The sequence below is a fragment of the Anopheles maculipalpis genome, chromosome X, assembly GCF_943734695.1.
Source record: "Anopheles maculipalpis chromosome X, idAnoMacuDA_375_x, whole genome shotgun sequence".
NCBI lineage: Eukaryota > Metazoa > Arthropoda > Insecta > Diptera > Culicidae > Anopheles > Anopheles maculipalpis.
Window position 1 is genome coordinate 5,185,036 of NC_064870.1, and position 18,729 is coordinate 5,203,764.

The following is an 18,729-nucleotide window of genomic DNA, read 5'->3' on the forward strand; positions in this document are numbered from 1 at the left end:
ATTCCCCCCCCCCCCTCTCTCTCCCGCCCTCTCCCAAGCATAATGCGCATGCGCACCGTTTGTTTTTCTTTCTGTCTTCTCCATTGTCGACCGTTGTCGTGGCTTTTGGTCGTCCTCTGCTTTGCCGACAAGCCCAGATTATTGCACATTGCACCCCGCACCACACCGAGGGACACCGTGAAAGGGTTTTGCAAATTGGTAGCTTTTAAACCATCTTCACGTGCGCGGAAGGGAGCGATACGGTTGGTCATGGTGGGCTGCCGAGAAGAAACACAAAAAGTGCAGTTGCAGTGCATTATCCCGTGCATCAAACATAACAACGAGAGCGAGAGAAAGAGAGAGTGTGTGAGTGTGGGTGGGCGGGAGTGGGGTTATGCAGGGCGCGCACCAGAAAGCATTGCAGACTGCATGACTGCCACAGTGTCGATTGATTGCAAAATTTTTAACCATTGTTTTTAGATATAAAACGAATCCTATACGGTTCACGCTTGCTTAGTGACTGGTCGCCATTCTGCCAGTGCGCATCGGCATAGCGATAGTGGGATGTTAGGAAAAAAACATTGTGCGAAAACAGTAACAGCAACGTTCTAGTGTCAAGTGAAGTGAAGCAGTGTGTGATTAGCCGATAGAGACTGTTAGCTCTGGACAGCTGCAAGAACTTGCGTTTGAGGCCGTGAGAAGTTTGAGGCCTGTCATAATGGCACCCGCTCGTGATGTGATCGTTACAGGTCTTCTATTAATGGTGAGCAGAATCTATCAACACCGTCATCATCAACATAAACCGTCCGGCCCGATACCCTCAATCAATGTGGATGTGTAAGCTGACGGCCAAAAGCCGTCACTAGAATCGCTCGAGTATGTACCACATACGATCTGGGCTGTGGAATTCGTTCTCAAAACTAATTCTGGATAATTTGTGAGCCCTTCAAAGCGAAGAGATGTTAAATTGTTGACTGTGACAGAACCTGTATTAGAGACCCGAGAGTTTTTGGTTTTGCTAACAGCAATTAGAAATTGCTTATGGTGCACGCTTCTTCAAGCATAAGAGTGATTCTTCCAGCCAACCTTTACCACAGCTTCAGCTTACCCCACACTTACCTTTTTCGTCCGCTTCTCGTGCAGCATTTGGGTCATCTAGCGGCCCGCCCAGAACCACCCATACTTGGTCCCTCGTCTGGTTCACTCGACACCGGCAATGGGCTCAGCACCAGTCCCGGTGGTTCACTCGGTTACAGCTACGGTCCACCGCCACCTTCACCCTCCATCACCATCAACAGCTACGGTTCGGCCACGTCCGAATACGGACCACCGACGCAGGCCCCCATCATACACAAGCACGTGTACGTGCATGTCCCACCACCCGAGCCGGAGTACGTCACGACCAGGTAGGTTGTTTTCGGGAATCTGTTCCAACGCCCCGCGACTGTTCGCGAACAGCCAGTTGATGTAATATCGTTACCAACGTTGAAGAATTTGCTTCAAGTACAAAAATGGCGTCTCCCGTTGCCGTTAAGTAGGTCCTTCCCGCGCGTGTTTTTGTTTTCTGGGGTAGGGAGGATGTGCGAGGGCGGCGCACCTAGGAGATGTTCCCAAACGGCTGATTTCACTTTCATTTTCAAGTGCCACTTGGATGATTCCGAAAGCGTTGGTTACGCAACAGGGACTCCACACGAACAGATTGGACTCATCGGTGTGTCATCCATTTTTTTTTTTTTGGGGAAGGAAATAAAGCTTAAAGCAAACTGCGACGACTTGATTGCGTTCTTCGCCGCAAGCGTTTCCGTTTTCACTCGCTCACTGTTGTTGGGGGGTTTGGCAAGATGCGTGCCCGTATTAAAGATTGCTTTGCCGTGTTCGTTCCTTTGTTTGCAGGAAACCGGTCGTCGTACCGCCGCCCCAAAAGCACTACAAAATCGTGTTTATAAAGGCACCGTCACCGCCGACGCCGGCACCACCGGTGCTGCCCCCGATACAGCAGAACGAGGAGAAAACGCTCGTGTACGTGCTGGTGAAGAAGCAGGACGAGCCGGAAGAGATCGTCATACCGACGGTTGCGCCAACGCCACCCTCCAAACCGGAAGTCTACTTCATACGCTACAAAACACAGGTAAAAAAAAAACCACAAGGCGGGGGAAGGCCAACCGCACCACGGTTGGCTCGGTTCCAGTTTCTTCACCCATCCCGTTTGTTTCCTTCCTCTTTACCACGCTCGCAGCGTTCATCGGCTGAGCATGGGAGTAATGGCGGTGGACCATATCCGGAGAGTGGCGGACCAACGCCACCCACCGAGTACGGTGCACCGCCAGTACCGAGCCAAAGCCCCAGCAACAGTTACGGTGTACCGCTATAGGTACATCCTGAGCGAGTATCTCTACTGCAAGTATCTTCAGCTTTACGGTTTGCGGACGTCAGACATCGATACGGGACACGCCTGAAGCAGCAACATCAGAAGTCATCGCGCGATAGCATCCAAGAGATCCTGGGCAAACATCGCTACCGCAGGTATCTTCGAGCTGCTTGGACACTCTCGAAGCACTGAACACCGAAGTTACCCCGGGACACATCAGACCAGAACTCCTCAAGAACATGCTTTTCGGCTCACAATGGACAAGTTGTTTAGTAGACTTGTCTACTAAAAACAAAAAGAATCAGAAATGGGTTGTGGTTTTTTGTTTTGAAAATATTTATATCTCCTTCTCTTTCTCTCTCCTCTCCCACAAACTCCTTCTCTCTCTCTCTATCCCTCTTCCTCTTTTTATATCTTCCGTGTTGTGTGAGATGTGCGCTTCTGCGGTTGTAACTTGACGTATCCGAACAATACAACAACAAAAAAAATATACAAAAATGGAAAACAGAAAATATGAAGAAAACAAATAAAAAGGAAAACAAAAATGGCGTGCCATTGTTGTGTTTTTTTTTTTTGTGTTCTGTTAACTGGGTGGCCGCCGTTGGTTTCAAAACTGAGCCAACTGGGTCGACTATTGGATACACTTCCCTCAAATTTTCCCTACAAAAGCACCTCTACACGTACGAAACAGCAAAAAAAAAAAAACAGAAAAGCTTTAAAAAAAGGAAGATGGCGCGAAAAAAGAAAATAGAAAACAGATTGGAAGCGTAGCAAAACAAAAAAAAAAAAGAGTGATAAATAATTTAACCGAGTATTAATTAGCTACGTTTTGCGTGGTGGCAAACCAACGCACCCCACCCTACGTACCGGTGTATGCGTGCTGTGCGTGTGTTGTTGACTTTCTTACATGCTAAAAATTTGTCACCGATTCATATTTTTTTTCTCCTCGATCGCTCTCTCTCTCTCACTCACTTGCTTCTCTTCTAACTTCTAGTTGGTTTCCCTTCTTTTTTTTGTTTGTGCATTTTTTTAAAAAACAACCCTGCTTTTGTTTTGCACTTTTCTTAATTGTGTGTTTTGTTTTTTGTTAAAAAAAAATTGTACTAACTAACTTCGTGGAGTGCTTTCTGACACAAAAATGCTGAAACAGTAAACGACAGTAAAGGAGAGGCGTATTGCATCAATGATGTAATTAATGGCGGCAATGGTTCGTGACGCATTCGCTTCTCCGCTTCCATTTCGGAGGAGCGCCAGCCTTTTTTTTTCATCAATCAGAAACGCGTCCTTTGTCGCTCCACGGGTGTGATGAGCCTTCTACGCTGCTTAGTGGTAGCCACCGTGATGGTGTCCGGGTGTACCGTACGTCTGAGCGGGAACGTCTGCAATAAAAATAAAGCGAGAAAAAAAAGAGAGAGAGAGAGAGAGAGAAACATTAGTCATCGAAATGTTTTGCACAAATAATTTTGCTGCACAAATAATTAATAAGAAAGTAGATTAAAAACAGGAAAAGGTGCCAAAGCGACCAAATTGCATTGTGCCATTTGCGTGTTTATTGTGACATTTTCCAGGGCAGCTGTTGGAATTAACACGGGTTCGAATATTGATGTTTTTTAGCTTTACTTTTCCCGTTGCATGTGAGATCATAATCCGCATCCAGTAATGTTACTGATGGTTGAAAAAAGTGTCAATTAGAAGCCTGCTGGAGAGTTTTTTGTTTCAAATGATGCACTTTTTGACGAGCAGCTAGCAAAAGGAAACCAAAACACAAATCCGGCATGTGAAAGCCGGAAGTGTAAACATTCCAACAAACTGTTCCTCCTCCGGTAGGGTGGAATGTTGGAAAAAAAATATATGAAAAGTAAATCCTCCTCATAAATAATTCATTCACCTAAAAGAAACGAAAAAAAAAAACACACACAAAAATCGAAATTCCCGACGCTCGAAAATTAATGAGCGAAATGAATAGCTAAATAAGCAGACAGTCAACTGGTCAATAGATATCGTGGTGAAGCTATCGCCGGCCGGGGGGAAAGGAAACGAAAACGTAAAAGAACAAACACATCGACGGATGCAGTGAGCGCACACCGGCAAGAAAGGGAAAGCAGAACAACACAAACAATCGTGTGTCGCCTGCCCGGTCCTAACTAATCCACCTGTGATGCTGAATGAAAGTGCAAACCGACGGCCTTTCTGCTGCGGCTGTGTAGAAACTTGTCGCGCGAGAAGCGACAACAATAACTAAAAATCAAAGAAACAGGCTAATACCCACCCTCAACCCCCCTCTCGCCTTCCCCCCCTCCCGTTATCGACCATTTATGTTTGTTTTTTGGAAAGATTTGTGCGGGTGTGTGAAACCATTGGCGACTGACGGAAAAGAAATCGCGCCCTAAACAGCGGAGAAGCTGTGGCACCGAGAAACGCACGCCGATATGCAAACATCACCGCGATACTGCATGACGCGTGAAGTGTGTGCGGCTGTGTAAAGACACTCAGTGTAGACAGTGTGTCACCGTAGCCAAAAGCAAAAAAAAAAAAAAATTGCGGAGAGTAAATCAGGCGGGAGTGAAATACTTGCTAAAGTCACATTTTGACAACCGAAACGGTTCGGTTGATGCAGTACTGTCATTTACCCCCCGGTGCGGTCGCCATTATTAACCGTATCCGTCTCGAAGCGCCTATCGATCGTTAAGTGAAAGTTTTGCTTTTTTTCTTCTTCTTCCTCCTCTTTCTCTTGGTTCCTTCAAACCCTCCAATTCCACCCCTGATCGCTCATTATCCTTTGACCAGTTTTGTGTGTGTGTTTTTTTTTTCGGTCTTTGGGCATCTCCCTCATTCACGCTTATGGGTGTGTGTGTGTGTGTATGATACAAATGGGGAAGAAATCGGATTCAACCACCGCTGGTTGGGAAGAAGGAAGCATGGAAGAAGGGATGCTGTGGTAGTAGGATTGAGAACAAGTTTCGTTTAGGGGTTAGGGGTTAATGGCTTTCCAAGATTTTGGGTAGGAATTTCTCCCTCAATTCCAGATGAGACACAAGCTCCCAACAGTCAAGTTTCCAGTTTGTTTTTTTTTCGCATTGGAGAACCCAGCATCAGAACTCTCCCCCGAAAACTGACCAACAACTTCGATAACGGGTTCTGTTCGAAACATGTGTGATGCTGAAGCTACTTCCCTGGTTGTACGTTTTATAGTCCCATCCCCGTTATGGGGCAATAAAATTGGGCTTTCCGGGGTGCCGCCTGAAGGATTTGAAAAGATGTAAACATCTTTCCAAGTCGTGAAACGCCTGGCCCAGCCAAGCATAGGTGAAAAAATGGATGCCAAGAATAATAAAAAAGTCCTACGTGTCTGTTCGTTTGCTCAGAAAGGCAACGGTACAAAAATGGAGTCGAACTTAGAACCACTTTCACCGTTCCCATGAACCTCAGAAAACTGCTAAACGAAATCGAAACCATTCCCAGAAGGGAGCGGAGTTCGTTGACTTTGTGTACTTACTCGAAACGGCGGACACGGCACCGGCCGAGGCAGACGACGACGCGACACCGCTGGACGAGAGCAGACCAAGACCGGCATCAGCCTGAGCAGCGCCAGACGAGCTAACGCCGAGCCCGATCGGGGCCTGCACCTCCTCCGTGTTGGTCTTGTACTTGATGAAGTACACCTCCGGCTTGCTGGGCTTGGTTACTGGCGGTGCGGGCAGGCTGATATCGCCGAGCGCTTCCGGCTTCTTCACCAGCACGTACACGATCGTCTTCTCCTCCGTCTGGGACTGCTGCAGGGCGAGCTGGGCGGCGGAAGGCTGGACGTGCGGTGTCTTGATGAAGATGATCTTGTAGTGCTTCTGGCGGAGTCCGGGCCCGACGATCTGCTGCTGGAACGACTGTTCCGGCTCTGGCGGTGGCACGTGCACGTAGATGTGCTTCTGCACGATCTGCTGCTGGGGAGCTGAAGAATTGCGTTGCGTGACGGGCGTTAGTTGGTTTTGGAGGTTAGTGGGCGACGTTGTAACGTGTTCTCAAATAAAAAACCTACCGGCAAACGAAGCCGTCTGGACCTGGCTATTGCTGAAGGCGTTCGCACTGGCACCGGAGAACGAACCGCTAGCACCGCCGGCCGACAGCGTATCGAAGAAGCTCGCGCCGGACGAAGCCGTGGCAGCCGAACCCGAGAACTGTGACGACTGGCCAAAGACAGCCGGTGCGGGCTGGTACGGTACAGGTTGGGCAGGCTGGGCATAGTTGTAGCCACCGTGACCACCGTGACCACCGTGATGTTGATGGTGCTGGTGATAACCGCCTACAGGCGGCTCCGGACGTGCCATAACAATGGCGACACAGGCAAGCACCTTGACAGATAGCGAGCCAGGCATTTTGTTGTTGTTGTTGGAGTTGGGTGTATTGATGAAGTAACGAAGGTATGGAAAGAGAACAGAGAGAAACAAGAACATTACGATTGTGTAATTGCGGCTAACGCTCTGCCTTCCCATCTGGTGCAGCTGGCGCCTGGTCCAGCACAGAAATAGTGCGGAATGTGTGGTACGAGATTGATTGAAGAAGTTGACATTGGACCAATACGTCCCAGGCGAGTCTGACGGCAACAGTTGAACACCCAATGGAATGTCCCAGTGTTGGGTGTACGGCCGCACTATTGCACTATTGTTCGCCGAACCGGAGTTCTCCAGATTCATTCCCAAGGGAGTGGGCGCACACCGCACACCGGGAGGCACAATTGAAACGCACAGAATCACAATCATCACCACTTACCACTAAAACTTTCATGGTTGACGGTTTTTTTGTTGCTTGTTTTGGGAAGCGGTAACACACGTAACTACAGAACAACACACAGGTGAACAAACACACTAGGAAGGGCACGCCAATAGACGGACGCCGGCGATTCCGGAACGCTCTACGAACACGGGATGTTTGACGGATGAACGGAGCTGCCGATGTGAGCTGCGTACTGCTCGAGCTGTCTGTGATGATCGGATATTGTGTACGGTCCGCTTAAATATAGTCATCTTCCCCCACCAGGCCACCATCGCAGCACCCAAACGGTGCAAGCGTGAGTTTCTTCGTCCTGGCGGACCCGGGCTGGTGTTTTGCTGGTTTTTGGTGGCCGTCGTTGTTGTTTTCTTCGTGCGCCGAACACAAAAGGTATCGGCAACAGCACAACGACGCGCAGGGATTTGGAGATGGACCCAACCCCACGGCTGGATGTGCTGCCCCTGGTCCTGTGCAAGAGTGCGCCGGTTATACGCGAGCAGTGAGCGTGCGAGTGAGTGAGTCAGTGGCGCGTCTTTGGGGTGGGGTGGGTCTGCGGTTCCCCGGGATTGCCGACGCAATCCCTGGTAACCGAAAAAAAAAAATGTATGCCCCTCATCTGCCATGGTGGAATGATGATGAGAGCCCACCACACCACCACGAGGGAGAAAGTGTTGGGCGGTGGTCCGGACAGGGCGGGTCGTATGCAGGGTGCGGGTGAAGGCGCGTGTGTAGGACGCACCAGCTCTAGGCTGGATATATCTGCGGCACGGTTTTGTTTCGGCAAAGAAGGGAAAGAACCTACCGGACGCGGCAGCGGTAGTGGGTGGACAGGTGTGATGCCCCTGAAGGTGAGAGTGAAAGAGAGTGAGAGTTGGTGTATCGGCTGCCGGTGTGTCCAGGTGCGGGAATGTGGGAGATAATGCGAGACACAATAAAACCATAATATCATCATTCACACACCGGTTTTCCGTAGGCTTCGAAACGTTGCTTCATCGGCTTGTACGAGCAGCACACACTCAAACGCACGCCCCATCCGACACAAGCGACAAGCGATAGCGGATGGGCATTGGGGGGATGCATCTCTAGACGCTCATCTCTGCTTCACCGGTCCGCTTGGGCTCTTCGTTCGGGGGAGATGGCGAGGTGGGTGCGAGCGCGCGTGCTTGACGTTTGGAAATTGGACACACCGGCACTAAGTGGATCGTCAAGAATAGATACACCCGGGACGGGCGATTGTTTAGCGGCAGTGCAAGCAACGCACAAATTAGATCATGAGCGTCAGCTGGGGTCTTTAGGCTGTGTTACATGAAGCAGCTCCATCAGCTTCGGGCGGGGGCGAAATTGCGGAAGAAAGAAAGTGAGGACGCTCTGCACGAATTGTTGCACGCAACACATCATCTGAGAGACGATACTAGCTTACTTTGCTATTTCGACAATCACCTGGATATTGGAGGAGAGATATCTGTCAAGATTACATGGAATTCTGGACAGATACTCACCGAAAGCTCATTCCTCGTTTAAAGACCTTCTATAGTACAGGCCGACCAGCTAGACTTGCTGATACCGCGTAGTTAGATAGTCAATCCAATTTGAATACTGGCTTAAGAAGAAATGCATCTCTTATCTCCACCATCCACCAACAAGAAATTGGAGAGGATGAGCAATCATCTTGCGGGAAGAGACTCAGGCATAGGTAATCTGGTCTCAGATGTACTCCCAACGTACGTAACTAATCCAGGAGATTCCTTTCGAAGTGAAAGAATGTCCATAACTCCCAGCCAGTACAACGTCCAATGAAGTCGTCATCCTTTCTTCCTCTAAACGTGTCCAATTCCATCAATTGCGCACATTGCATACATTAGCATCATCCAATGCACGGTGATTATCCACGATTATGGCCAATAATGTCGCGGCATCCTTTTTGGAAGCCCCTTCAGACTCACTTTCGCTTTTTGCGGCACACGTCCACCATCTTTCCCATCTTTGCCACAGGTTTTGTCGAATCTTTCACCAATAATAATAATAAAATAAAATTAGACACAGTCCACCGGTAGTGTCCGTCAAAGGGTGGCGGTGGTGACATTTTTGCCCACGAACCGACGCCTTCTTACATAGGAATATTACCGTTTCATCGCGTTTTTTTTTTTCTTCGGTACGACATTCGAGCGCATTCCACCCGTATGGTAGGACTGCTTCCAGATCGTCGATCCCGTGGCGCTTCCCGGAACGAAAGTGGCGTGCGTGTAAAAGGGTACGGTATGGGAAATCAAACGCCTTACCAGCACCACTACTCTCCCCAACCGCAGTGCCCCACAGTTTGTTTTAATTGTTTGATAAATTTACATTTCCGATTGCAGGGTTCGTCGGCGTTTGCGTGTTTGATTGCGTGCGCTCCAGACAGGCACCGGTTTGGAATATTTCAACGCGTTTTTGTTTTGTTTGGGGGGGGGGGGGGTATAATCAGCTGACTAGCGTCAACCCCCCTGCAACATCTGTTTTCGGGTTGAATATTTAACTCGCTCCATAGCTCCGCTCCGCTTATAGCCCCATCCTCTCTCGATGGATGTTGGGCGGTTTTGGGTTTCAGGTGCGCTGGCTTGGGGGTTGTTATTGATATTTCGGTTTTTTTTTTGTGATTGCTTTGCGCTTTCTTCTGCCCGTCGCGTCTCCCTCTGGGTCCCTCTCGCCATCAGCCATCACTCCCGCCTGCTCTCCTCTCGTTCATTGAGGATTTTTATATATATTTTTCTTGGGTAGCTCAATGGCGGACTCTTCTCGAATGTCACCAATATCGACATATCTCCAACGAACACACAAAAACTTCGGTTGAATAATGGACTCAGCGCAGAGCAGTCCGGACATCATCCGGTTCCGTACGGGTTGGGGGACTGCTGGGGAACACTAAATCTCCAACCTCCAATGTCGATCGCTTAGCAATGTCTGGATCCGTTCCGGATAATCGTCCTGACACGGTTCATAACACTTTCATTTTCTCTCTCCACCTCTGATTCTCTCTGTCCCGCTCACATACCGCAAAGTAATATTTCGAGCGATTCCGGATGTGTATTAGGAATGTTCGATATCAAGTTCGATGATTTAGAATTGATTCCGATTTACTTCCCTTTTGATCGAACCTTTATCTATCCGGTTTGTCTGCTTGCGCGTAGATGCATTTATGAACTCGCGTAATATTCGCGAGGACCCAACCATTCCAAAAACATATCTCCAATCAAGAGGACTTGCACGCGGAAATGCAACAAAAACAAAACGTTGGATTATTTAGGGGGCATGATGAAATCTTGACGCCATCTTGTTTGCACAAACTGACGAAAAACAAATCCTAGGTTAGGAGTGAGGTTTCAGGATTTCTAAATACTAGTGATTTTGTATTGCTTTCTTCTGCAAAATCTCACACACACTCAAAGGAACCTTTTTTTTTCTACATATCCTCGACGAAAACGCGCATAGTCCCGGCTTACAACGACTCATCGAAAACAATCGGTTTGTTGCCGTGGTTTTTTTTTTCTTCTGCCTACTTCTGTTTACTTGTCCGGCAAGAGATTTCTTTTTTGCCGTTTACCGTGTGTGTGTCTTTCTGTTGGTTTGATGCTTTTGTTTCGTTATCTCGTATTTTATTTAAATGTCACGCGATTGAGCAAAGCGCTGGTGAAGACAAAAAAAAAGGCCGAACTCGATGAGATTTGCTTATTCATTTGTGGAACTTATGTTGGGGTTTTTTTTTCTTAGTTTTGCCCTTCTTCTTTCTATATTGGTAGCGTTTTATTCACTTTCATTTGCCTCTATTTGCCCATTGTCTAGTGTGAGCATTTGATTTTATTTACGCATTTTTCCTTTTGTTTTCTCCTGCCGCTTTTCCCTTGCGTAAGTCAGCTAACCAGCGGGCGAATTATTGCGGATCTTTAACATTAAATTAGCGGGCAAGTATTGGCCAAAGTAAGTATTGGCAGTGCCTCCTCCACCGTGCCATATGGTGCGAAGTTTGACCAGGCCTTGTACAAATAAATTTGATGAAATCGTGCCTTTCGGCCGGTGCCGGTGCGCGGCTGTGCGTGGCTGAACTTTGGTGATCCTTCGCGTGATTCGTAACTAAACGTAACCGGGTGAGTTGCGGGTGATAGGTCAAGATGCCATCGGTGTCCGGCCTTGGTAAATCTGCAAACAATCCGTCCTGAGATAAGCCCGCTTCTAGTTGCTTGCTGATGCTGGATATGAGGCCCAACGCACGTGACACCCCGTGGCACATGGTGCGCGATGATGCATAAGATTGTATCACGTTCGAATTAGTAATGTCCCTGGTGGAAGATCTTATAGCGTACGCTAATGAACCTAATGCCGCGAGTCACCCTCTCATCATGAGCCGTCCCCCCCCCCCCCAACCTCTCCCTTTGCTTTAGGTCCTTTTAGGTGTTTTGATAATCAGGGCATCAGGGAGGATTGGGCCGGGGGAATCTGATGAGGGATGCCTGCGTTAAGAGTTAAGGGTTCGAAGGCTTCATGCTGGAAGGCCGCAAAGAGGAAAGCGAAAGAGAAGATACGAGCCACCCGGTAAACTGGTATTGACTGCGTCCGGGGATAAAGGCCTGGAGGCCTGGTGCAGAGCTTTGGAGAAATTGTCTGGAGCACAAAAAGGGCGGCAGATGAAACGAGTCTTCATCGAAGCAGGCAGGCCAGGCCAACTTTGGCAAGAGTCCCTAAAGGGGCAAGTATATAACGACCGTTATCTAAGCAACGCGATCATAATTATGTCAATAGATATATGTTTCTGTGCCTCTTCCAAATCTTCAATAGCCGATCAATTCCAAGCAACTAGAGTGTCTCCGCAGAACAATTGTGCTTGGTTCGGCGTGAGTTCGGCGCGTACGAGAAGGAAGTTGTCAAGCAGCTCGCCCCATCCGTACGTTATCTAATAGGTTAAGGTGGTGGCTGGTGGCACGCCCTGTCCCCATCCACCCCCTCGCGTCTCGCCTAATTCTCGCCCGATTTCAACATCATGTAATAGCCTGAGATAGATCTCACCGTTTGGTGATGATGCGACCGAGCAAGCGAACGGCGATGATGGAATGTCTGACATGCACTCGTCTCCCGAAAGGTCACACAGCGCCTTTTAAAGAGCAGCTGACCTCGGTACACCGTGCGGTGCGCTGCTTTAGGTACGGTGTTTAGTCCATCATCTTCATCATGCACACCCGCAGCAACATGAGACATCCCGACTCGGTGAGACTCAGCCATGATCAGCAGTCTGCCGAATAATATGCACCAGCAAAACCCTCCTTCCGGCTTGAACACAGTGGGTGCGGGGCGAGAGAGTACTGGTGACGACACTTTCGCTTTTTGCGCTCGATTTCACCTCCGCTCGACCTCCGGACGTTCGGCGGGATCTGCCCATCCCTCCCGAAAATACCATCCGATATTCATCCCCGGGGCGGCATCTTCGATTTTTATCGACAAAACACGACACCGACCGGTGGCTTTCCAAATCATATGCATCCCGCCGACATTGGCTTTCTCGGTCGGGTGTCGGGACAAATCTCTCTCTCTCCGTCCGTCCGACCGTAAACGGCACGGCCATATTGTACGCTGATAGCAGTATCAGTCAGTGCGATGTGATACTGTTCTAGGCATTTTTTTTTTTTTTTTTTTGGGACGACATTCCTCACCTGCAGCGCAGATTGTTCAGTCCCTACATTGCCGGTTGACATTTGCCTCCAAGAATTGGTGACGCTCTCGTATCTGGTACGATGAGGTAATCAAAAAATCCGTCAAACCAGTAAACAACTAGATACTAATCGAAGCCTCACCACGTAACAGACTGGCTACTAGTTGGGGCCTGCTTCTGCGGGCTTCTGCAGGCTTGTACGGATCCGTATCCCACTTCATTCCTATTGTTTGTGTACGTACGCCGCGTGTGTGCGTCTGCGTGGATCACTCGACAGTAAAAGTTGGGAGCTGATTTTCTAATGTGATATTTACGAGCGCCGATAGTGTGGTCCTCCCCACGTATAGATGCTGGCAAATATTATGTGATATGCTAATAGCGTTTTTATTTCTCCTTCTCAATATTTAGCCGTGTTTCCCCGTTTCTGAGATGAGCTGCTATCGAATTCCGGTGAAATTCAACAACTTTCTCGGCGAGCGCAAGAAAGATGAAACAAATGACAGATATATTTCGTTCGTGCAGCCATATTGGATGGAGAACACTGCAGCGTGAGGACGGTTTGGTGTACTGTTTAGGTTGCTGCAAGGATGACCTTGAGGTAGAAGCGCCCAGTCGAGAAACTGTTCTTTCCCAACTAATCGTCCACCAAAGCTAACCTCAACCACTTTCACGCGGTGTTATGTGCGCCATTTCGCTCTCAAGATTTCTCCGACATTTTTAATCACTGTCTAATCGATTAAACACGACGCAGGCAAGGTTTCGCTTCCTTCCGCGTGTCGTGCGAAGTTGAAGCAAATAATTACGTATTACTAATTAACCAAAGCTGTCTAAAAATCGGCAGCCAGAGACGGCACATAAATTCGTGCTTATCGGTTAGTACTCCAGTTATGACACCTCCACGGACATGTGTTAATTTATAGATGCTACACACTTTTATGTGTGTGTGTGCGCCGCAGGTTGTGGAGAATGTGAAGATCATAATCGTGCGATCGTTTAAAAGTGCTAGTCGCCCAAGTACGGTCCATCCAAACCCCAGCTCTCTCACTACCGGAGTGCTTGATAGCATCATCTCTACCGACAGCAACAGCACCGGAGAGGGCTCTTGATGTAATGCGATTTTGGCAAGAGTTTGTGTGACGTTCAAGTGCGCGCCACAACTACATTAATGCACTCGAATCAAGTGGTGCCTGGCTTAATGTACTGTCACAACATTGCACAATGCGTAGATATTCTTCCTCACCAGTGTCTTCCCACCATGAGCATGTCATGCGTAAATGGACAATCGTTATGTTTTTGCCGCTGTTGCTGTTGTTTATTGCTTTCATCTTCGTTTTCTTCGACGCCATCTTCATTTTCTCCCTTTTGCATGCTCAATGGCAGGGTGCTCTTTGGCAGCGATCCACAGACAATCGTATTGGGGATATATTGAGTAACGCAGTGGAGAGCTTGCTGCGGAGAGATGATACGATTTGGAACCGTTTTGATGGTTGGAGCGCTTTAGCTGGTGGACGACCCAAACGATTGGGTAATGAAATTGGTCGCCTCACAAACGACTATCCATAAAAAGCTTTGGGTCTCACAGGAGCTGAGGCGTTTTAACAAAAAAAAAAAACAGACACACACACACACACACACATACACACGCACCGAGTCAACGACAGAGATAGTGGCTGTTCCGTGAAGACGAATGGATGCACCACGAGCAAGGGTATTGGCCATCTTTCTTTCTATGCATGTGGATCAAATTGCGCAAAAGCATTAAAATATAGACGACAGCACACGATTGTGCGTCAGGATAGGCGATCAGGTTGGAAAACAAAGGTGTCAGTGTCAGTTGAATACCAAGTTAGTTAGCCAACAAGACAGTGACGGCTAGTCCTTTTCACGGGTGATGATAGATATTACCGTATCAGGGCACTAATCCTTCGTTATGACACCGGCGCTGCTGCCCGCAAGTACCCTTATTCACACACTCTTGACTCTGATTTGAGGGAAAAGGTCATGGGCTTTTACCGACGCGGTTTCGGTTTCACCTTCGCGATTGCCGCTTTTTAAACAATTCAACGACACTGTGAAGTACGTACGACCAACATCGCGGCCGCCATTCAGATTGAAATTTGTCAAAAGTAATTCGCGTCCCGACTGCGCCATCTTTTCATTTGTAACCGTCGATTTTCGCATTTCGCATCGTTAAAGTGGCCCCATTTTTTAATGTGAATATTTTGTTTTGTCTTTTTAGTAAAGCAGCAAGTTTGCACAAGTGATTTTCTAAAAATAAACTACGCCCCAAGCTACATCTGTTTATGACACTGTAAAAAAAAAGAAAAAAGAAGACTAGCAACAACAACAAAAACAAACAACCACAGACGGGAAAGAGTAAAAGTTCCCACACAGTAAACATTTAAAAGAATCACACACACACAGCGAAGATGCGAGAGGTCAACCCGAAAACCGGGCGGGCGAAATCATCCGCGCTTAAGTGGACACACATATGCATAATTTATTGTTGCACACCCGCCTGGCTGTGTCAGGCTCATCCTGTCAGGCCAGACAAACTTCAGGGGGAAAGGGAGAGAGCGAGAGATAGCTGTGGAGAGGGTTAAACTTTCGCGCAGCAGCAGCCATTTTTTTTTTTTGCATGTACAATGGATTCCTGCTCCGGTTGCATATCTTCACAGGCGAGCACACGCGCCCCGCAGTTAAGCTTTATTAACTTTCGACGTTGGATGTTTGGTGACGATGGGTGTTGATGGCTGGTTCGGCGGGTACTGCTCGTAATCGATCGGATAGGTTACGCAAACGGAGATATGGTATCAGCGGAGACTTCCTCGTGGACCGAGGACCAAGAACGGTAACTCTTGGTTTACAGCGCATTTGGCAAGTACTCCGCAAGCTCTCATGTTCTCGACGATCCGGATCAATCTTCTGATGTTCGAGGGATGATTTCGTGTAGGTCAAAATTTCCGGACTTATCTAGAGGTTTTTAGTACAAGTGGGTCCTGATATGCACCTGCCCAAGTTCACGACAAGATGGTGTCCAAACTCTCCAACCCATGGCACGCGGATAGGCAAGATTTCTTCTACTAAATATACAAACATCCTTATTTTTATCTCCTTTTCGAGCCATTCCTCTCATCCTTCAACTTCCGCGGTGCAGTAGCCTGTAGAATTCGACACATGACGGGTACGTCTGCCAACACCGTACCGCTGGGACGTTTTGTCGTCTCACCAATTAACCCACGCCGGTAGTCGAACCAAGCTTTCTCGCGCAGAAAGCCACGAAACAGCTCATCCCGCCCAGGCACGGTCCAATCCAGATACATGCAAAGCCGCTGCCAAGTGTTGCCAATGTTTTGCGGCTTCAAAAACAACCAACATCTCGGTATCAGTAGACACTGCGTTCTGGTGCGTGCTACAATGGTCCGGTGATGGTGACGTTCGCCCAAACCAAATACTGCACCACACCGCAGCGTACCAACATCCAGAAAGCGATGTACCACTGGCCCTGCCTGTGTTGGGGTCTTGCCGGTAAGGGAGTAGATAGTTAGAATTTCCATCTCCCAACTCTGGAGAGAGAGAGCTTTAGATACCTTTAAAAAGCAGATTGCTTTATCCGGATCGTATTCAACTGTGTTGCCTTCCGGCTCGCCAACCTTCCCAGCACTAAACGTATCGTGCAGATTCTGGATGTGATGCAGCTGTGACTCGGCATCTAATGTATCCGGACAGGATGGGCGGGGAGATGCGATGCCCTCTTCCAGCGATGCAAGGTGCAGCTCGGCACGACTCGAAGACTGCTGTGTCCTCAGCTCTAGGCACTGCATGATCATACACTGTCCGCTTAGCACGAGATAGGCAAAGGGGAGCTGCAGATCGAGCGGAATCGTCTGATGAGGTGCGTACTGTACAACACGTGCCAGGATGCTACACTCACGAATCTGAATCGGAAAAGCCACATACGCGTTACTACCTCGCCACTCACGCACGCAACACATAAATACCTGATCTTCCGTCCAATATCGGAAGTACTCGAAGTGTTTCAATGTGTCCCGAAGCTGTTCGTAGCTAAGCCGCATAGTGGCAACACCCCGTGCAGCTTGACTGATGTCGTTGAGACTCATGGTGTAACATTGATTTCAATTTAAACTGTATTTACAACCACTCTCGGTGGCCCAGAAACTCGACCGTACACTCACGAGCTACGTATCGTAAAGAACTGACGGTACCGCGTAAACCGTTGACTTCAACTGTTTGCCTCCAATCGGTGGTCCTTGGGTTTTCTCGCGGCTTATGGGACGAGGTGAAACAGGACCGTGCACAGGCAGGGTACGGATGTGAGTTTGCCAAAGTTTTGTTCTTGCATGCTTGCGACCCCGCCTCCGTTGGCAGGGTTCTCCAGCTCTGAGCAATCCAGACCTCCCCAACCAACTAAGTTGAAAATAGTTCCAATTTGTTAGCGACAGAATAGCGGTTCGCCCTATCGCTCGTTTCATCTTGATGTAACTCTGAGCAAGAAAATGCGCTTAAAAAAACTGAAGCTTATGTCTGGACGGCTGGTAGGAACCACTGTTTGTATAGCCCTCTGGGGGTGGGTTAGAAATACTTTCGCACTTCAGCACATACACCGGATGTATGGGTCCTATTACCACCAACTCAAATCGATGTCGGTACGACCGTGGTAAGTCCGTTACCGCAACCCAACCCTTGCAGTGGAAGTGCTGGTTCGGAAAACGGTGCAGAAGTGCGAAAATGGGTCGATGATTGGACGATACATGCGCGGTACCGGGGATGGATGCGAATGGTGGACATGAAGTTATAATGCGCCATAGAGCGAAAGGTACGAAATAATACCGAACTGTGGGCATTACTACACACCACCAGTTTGGAGTAGCGTAGTGAAGGGCAAATGTAGTTGTAATTTGGTACCGAATGACTATATCATGGCGAATCAATATGTCTGCCCGTGTCCCCCAAACATCCAACGCTACGCCGCATTATTAGTTGTCAGCTAGTCGTTTGCCAACTAACACTAGCGCACGTTGGTTGACTTTGAACTTGCAATCAATCATCATAAGCTGACTCTCCTTAAAATTTCTCCCCACAACACTCACCAACTTGTGCCATACATACACCGGCACACACACACACAAGTACATCCACATTACAAAAAAACAGATCCAAGAGCTTCCCTGACTAGCACAGGTAGTTAACTTCTAATGGTATTAATAACTATAATGGAGTTACAGAATACTAGAAATCAGGCAAGGTCCCCGACATTAGACTAACTTCCCCAAATCAGACCGGCCGGAGGGATGGGTCACAGGATACCAGACCCTGAAGTTGTATCGTTGCTTTGCTTCCTTTGAAGATAGGTTTTTTGGCCACAAATTGAATGGACCTACGGCACGCGACTAGCCACAAAATGTTGTGTGTTCCACCGAATTGTTCCAGGCAGGTTTAGCATGTGGGCAGATCGGGAAGGCTCGCACGTACCTTCCTAAAACAATTCGTTTAGCTAGCAATTTTAGGGAGCAGAGGGGGGGGGGGGAGGGGGTATCTTGGATGGGGTGGGAGATGCGTGAGGATGAGTCAGGTGTTTTTTTTGTTTATTTCATTCAGGAAATGGGGGGAGATCCTTCCTTCTACGTGCGTTTGCGTGTCTGTGTGTGGGATGGATGTAACATCAAAAAAGGCCCAAGGAGTGGGGGATGTTATAATTAGACTTAAATATTTTCATTAAAATCATCCTAGGCTGCTTGCTACTGTTGGAAAAAAGGGATGTTTAAGTTAGGACGCAGCTGAAGCAAATCATGCAAACTAATAATAAAATTGTACTTAAATACAAGCGCACTAGCGAGAAGCCCTTTTACTGTAACTTTCCGTTGCGTTCGAATTGGTTTCATTTTCTCCTCACCGTTACGAGCGCCATCTATCCGTCAGA

The 18,729-nt window shown here is 48.2% G+C and overlaps 5 protein-coding genes across 5 annotated transcripts in view; 3 read left to right on the forward strand and 2 right to left on the reverse strand.

The window, feature by feature from the left end:
- The window catches only part of LOC126568348 (vacuolar protein sorting-associated protein 16 homolog), a 335,612-nt gene that overhangs the window by 92,824 nt on the left and 224,059 nt on the right, over positions 1-18,729 (forward strand). The window lies entirely within an intron of this gene.
- The window catches only part of LOC126559745 (GATA zinc finger domain-containing protein 1-like), a 357,373-nt gene that overhangs the window by 18,766 nt on the left and 319,878 nt on the right, over positions 1-18,729 (forward strand). The gene's annotated exons all lie outside the window — the stretch shown is intronic.
- On the forward strand, positions 698-2,409 carry LOC126562744 (uncharacterized). Its single transcript, XM_050219324.1, has 4 exons — positions 698-742; positions 1,123-1,385; positions 1,873-2,107; positions 2,216-2,409. Exons 1-4 carry the CDS (start codon positions 698-700, stop codon positions 2,348-2,350), a joined length of 678 nt encoding a protein of 225 aa, XP_050075281.1. The 3' UTR covers positions 2,351-2,409.
- LOC126559625 (uncharacterized) lies at positions 3,641-7,134 on the reverse strand. Its single transcript, XM_050215798.1, has 4 exons — positions 7,112-7,134; positions 6,381-6,693; positions 5,844-6,293; positions 3,641-3,726 (listed from the first exon to the last, which is right to left on the reverse strand). Exons 1-4 carry the CDS (start codon positions 7,124-7,126, stop codon positions 3,671-3,673), a joined length of 834 nt encoding a protein of 277 aa, XP_050071755.1. The 5' UTR covers positions 7,127-7,134; the 3' UTR covers positions 3,641-3,670.
- Positions 15,896-16,909, reverse strand: LOC126562754 (uncharacterized). Its single transcript, XM_050219336.1, has 3 exons — positions 16,790-16,909; positions 16,379-16,726; positions 15,896-16,309 (listed from the first exon to the last, which is right to left on the reverse strand). The coding sequence occupies exons 1-3, from the start codon at positions 16,907-16,909 to the stop codon at positions 15,896-15,898; spliced, it is 882 nt and encodes a 293-aa protein (XP_050075293.1).

Bases quoted from the DNA above. Each gene is read 5' to 3' on its own strand.
- LOC126562754 (XM_050219336.1), bottom strand. From the start codon at position 16,909: ATGAGTCTCAACGACATCAGTCAAGCTGCACGGGGTGTTGCCACTATG. The intron at 16,727-16,789 runs GTATTTATGTGT...TTTCCGATTCAG, and splicing joins GATATTGGACGGAAGATCAG to ATTCGTGAGTGTAGCATCCT. The intron at 16,310-16,378 runs GTATCTAAAGCT...CTTACCGGCAAG, and splicing joins AAGCAATCTGCTTTTTAAAG to ACCCCAACACAGGCAGGGCC.
- LOC126562744 (XM_050219324.1), top strand. From the start codon at position 698: ATGGCACCCGCTCGTGATGTGATCGTTACAGGTCTTCTATTAATG. The intron at 1,386-1,872 runs GTAGGTTGTTTT...CTTTGTTTGCAG, and splicing joins CCGGAGTACGTCACGACCAG to GAAACCGGTCGTCGTACCGC. The intron at 2,108-2,215 runs GTAAAAAAAAAA...CCACGCTCGCAG, and splicing joins TCATACGCTACAAAACACAG to CGTTCATCGGCTGAGCATGG.
- LOC126559625 (XM_050215798.1), bottom strand. The intron at 6,294-6,380 runs GTAGGTTTTTTA...GCAATTCTTCAG, and splicing joins CCAGACGGCTTCGTTTGCCG to CTCCCCAGCAGCAGATCGTG. The intron at 3,727-5,843 runs GTAAGTACACAA...TTTTTATTGCAG, and splicing joins TGCCGTGTCCGCCGTTTCGA to ACGTTCCCGCTCAGACGTAC.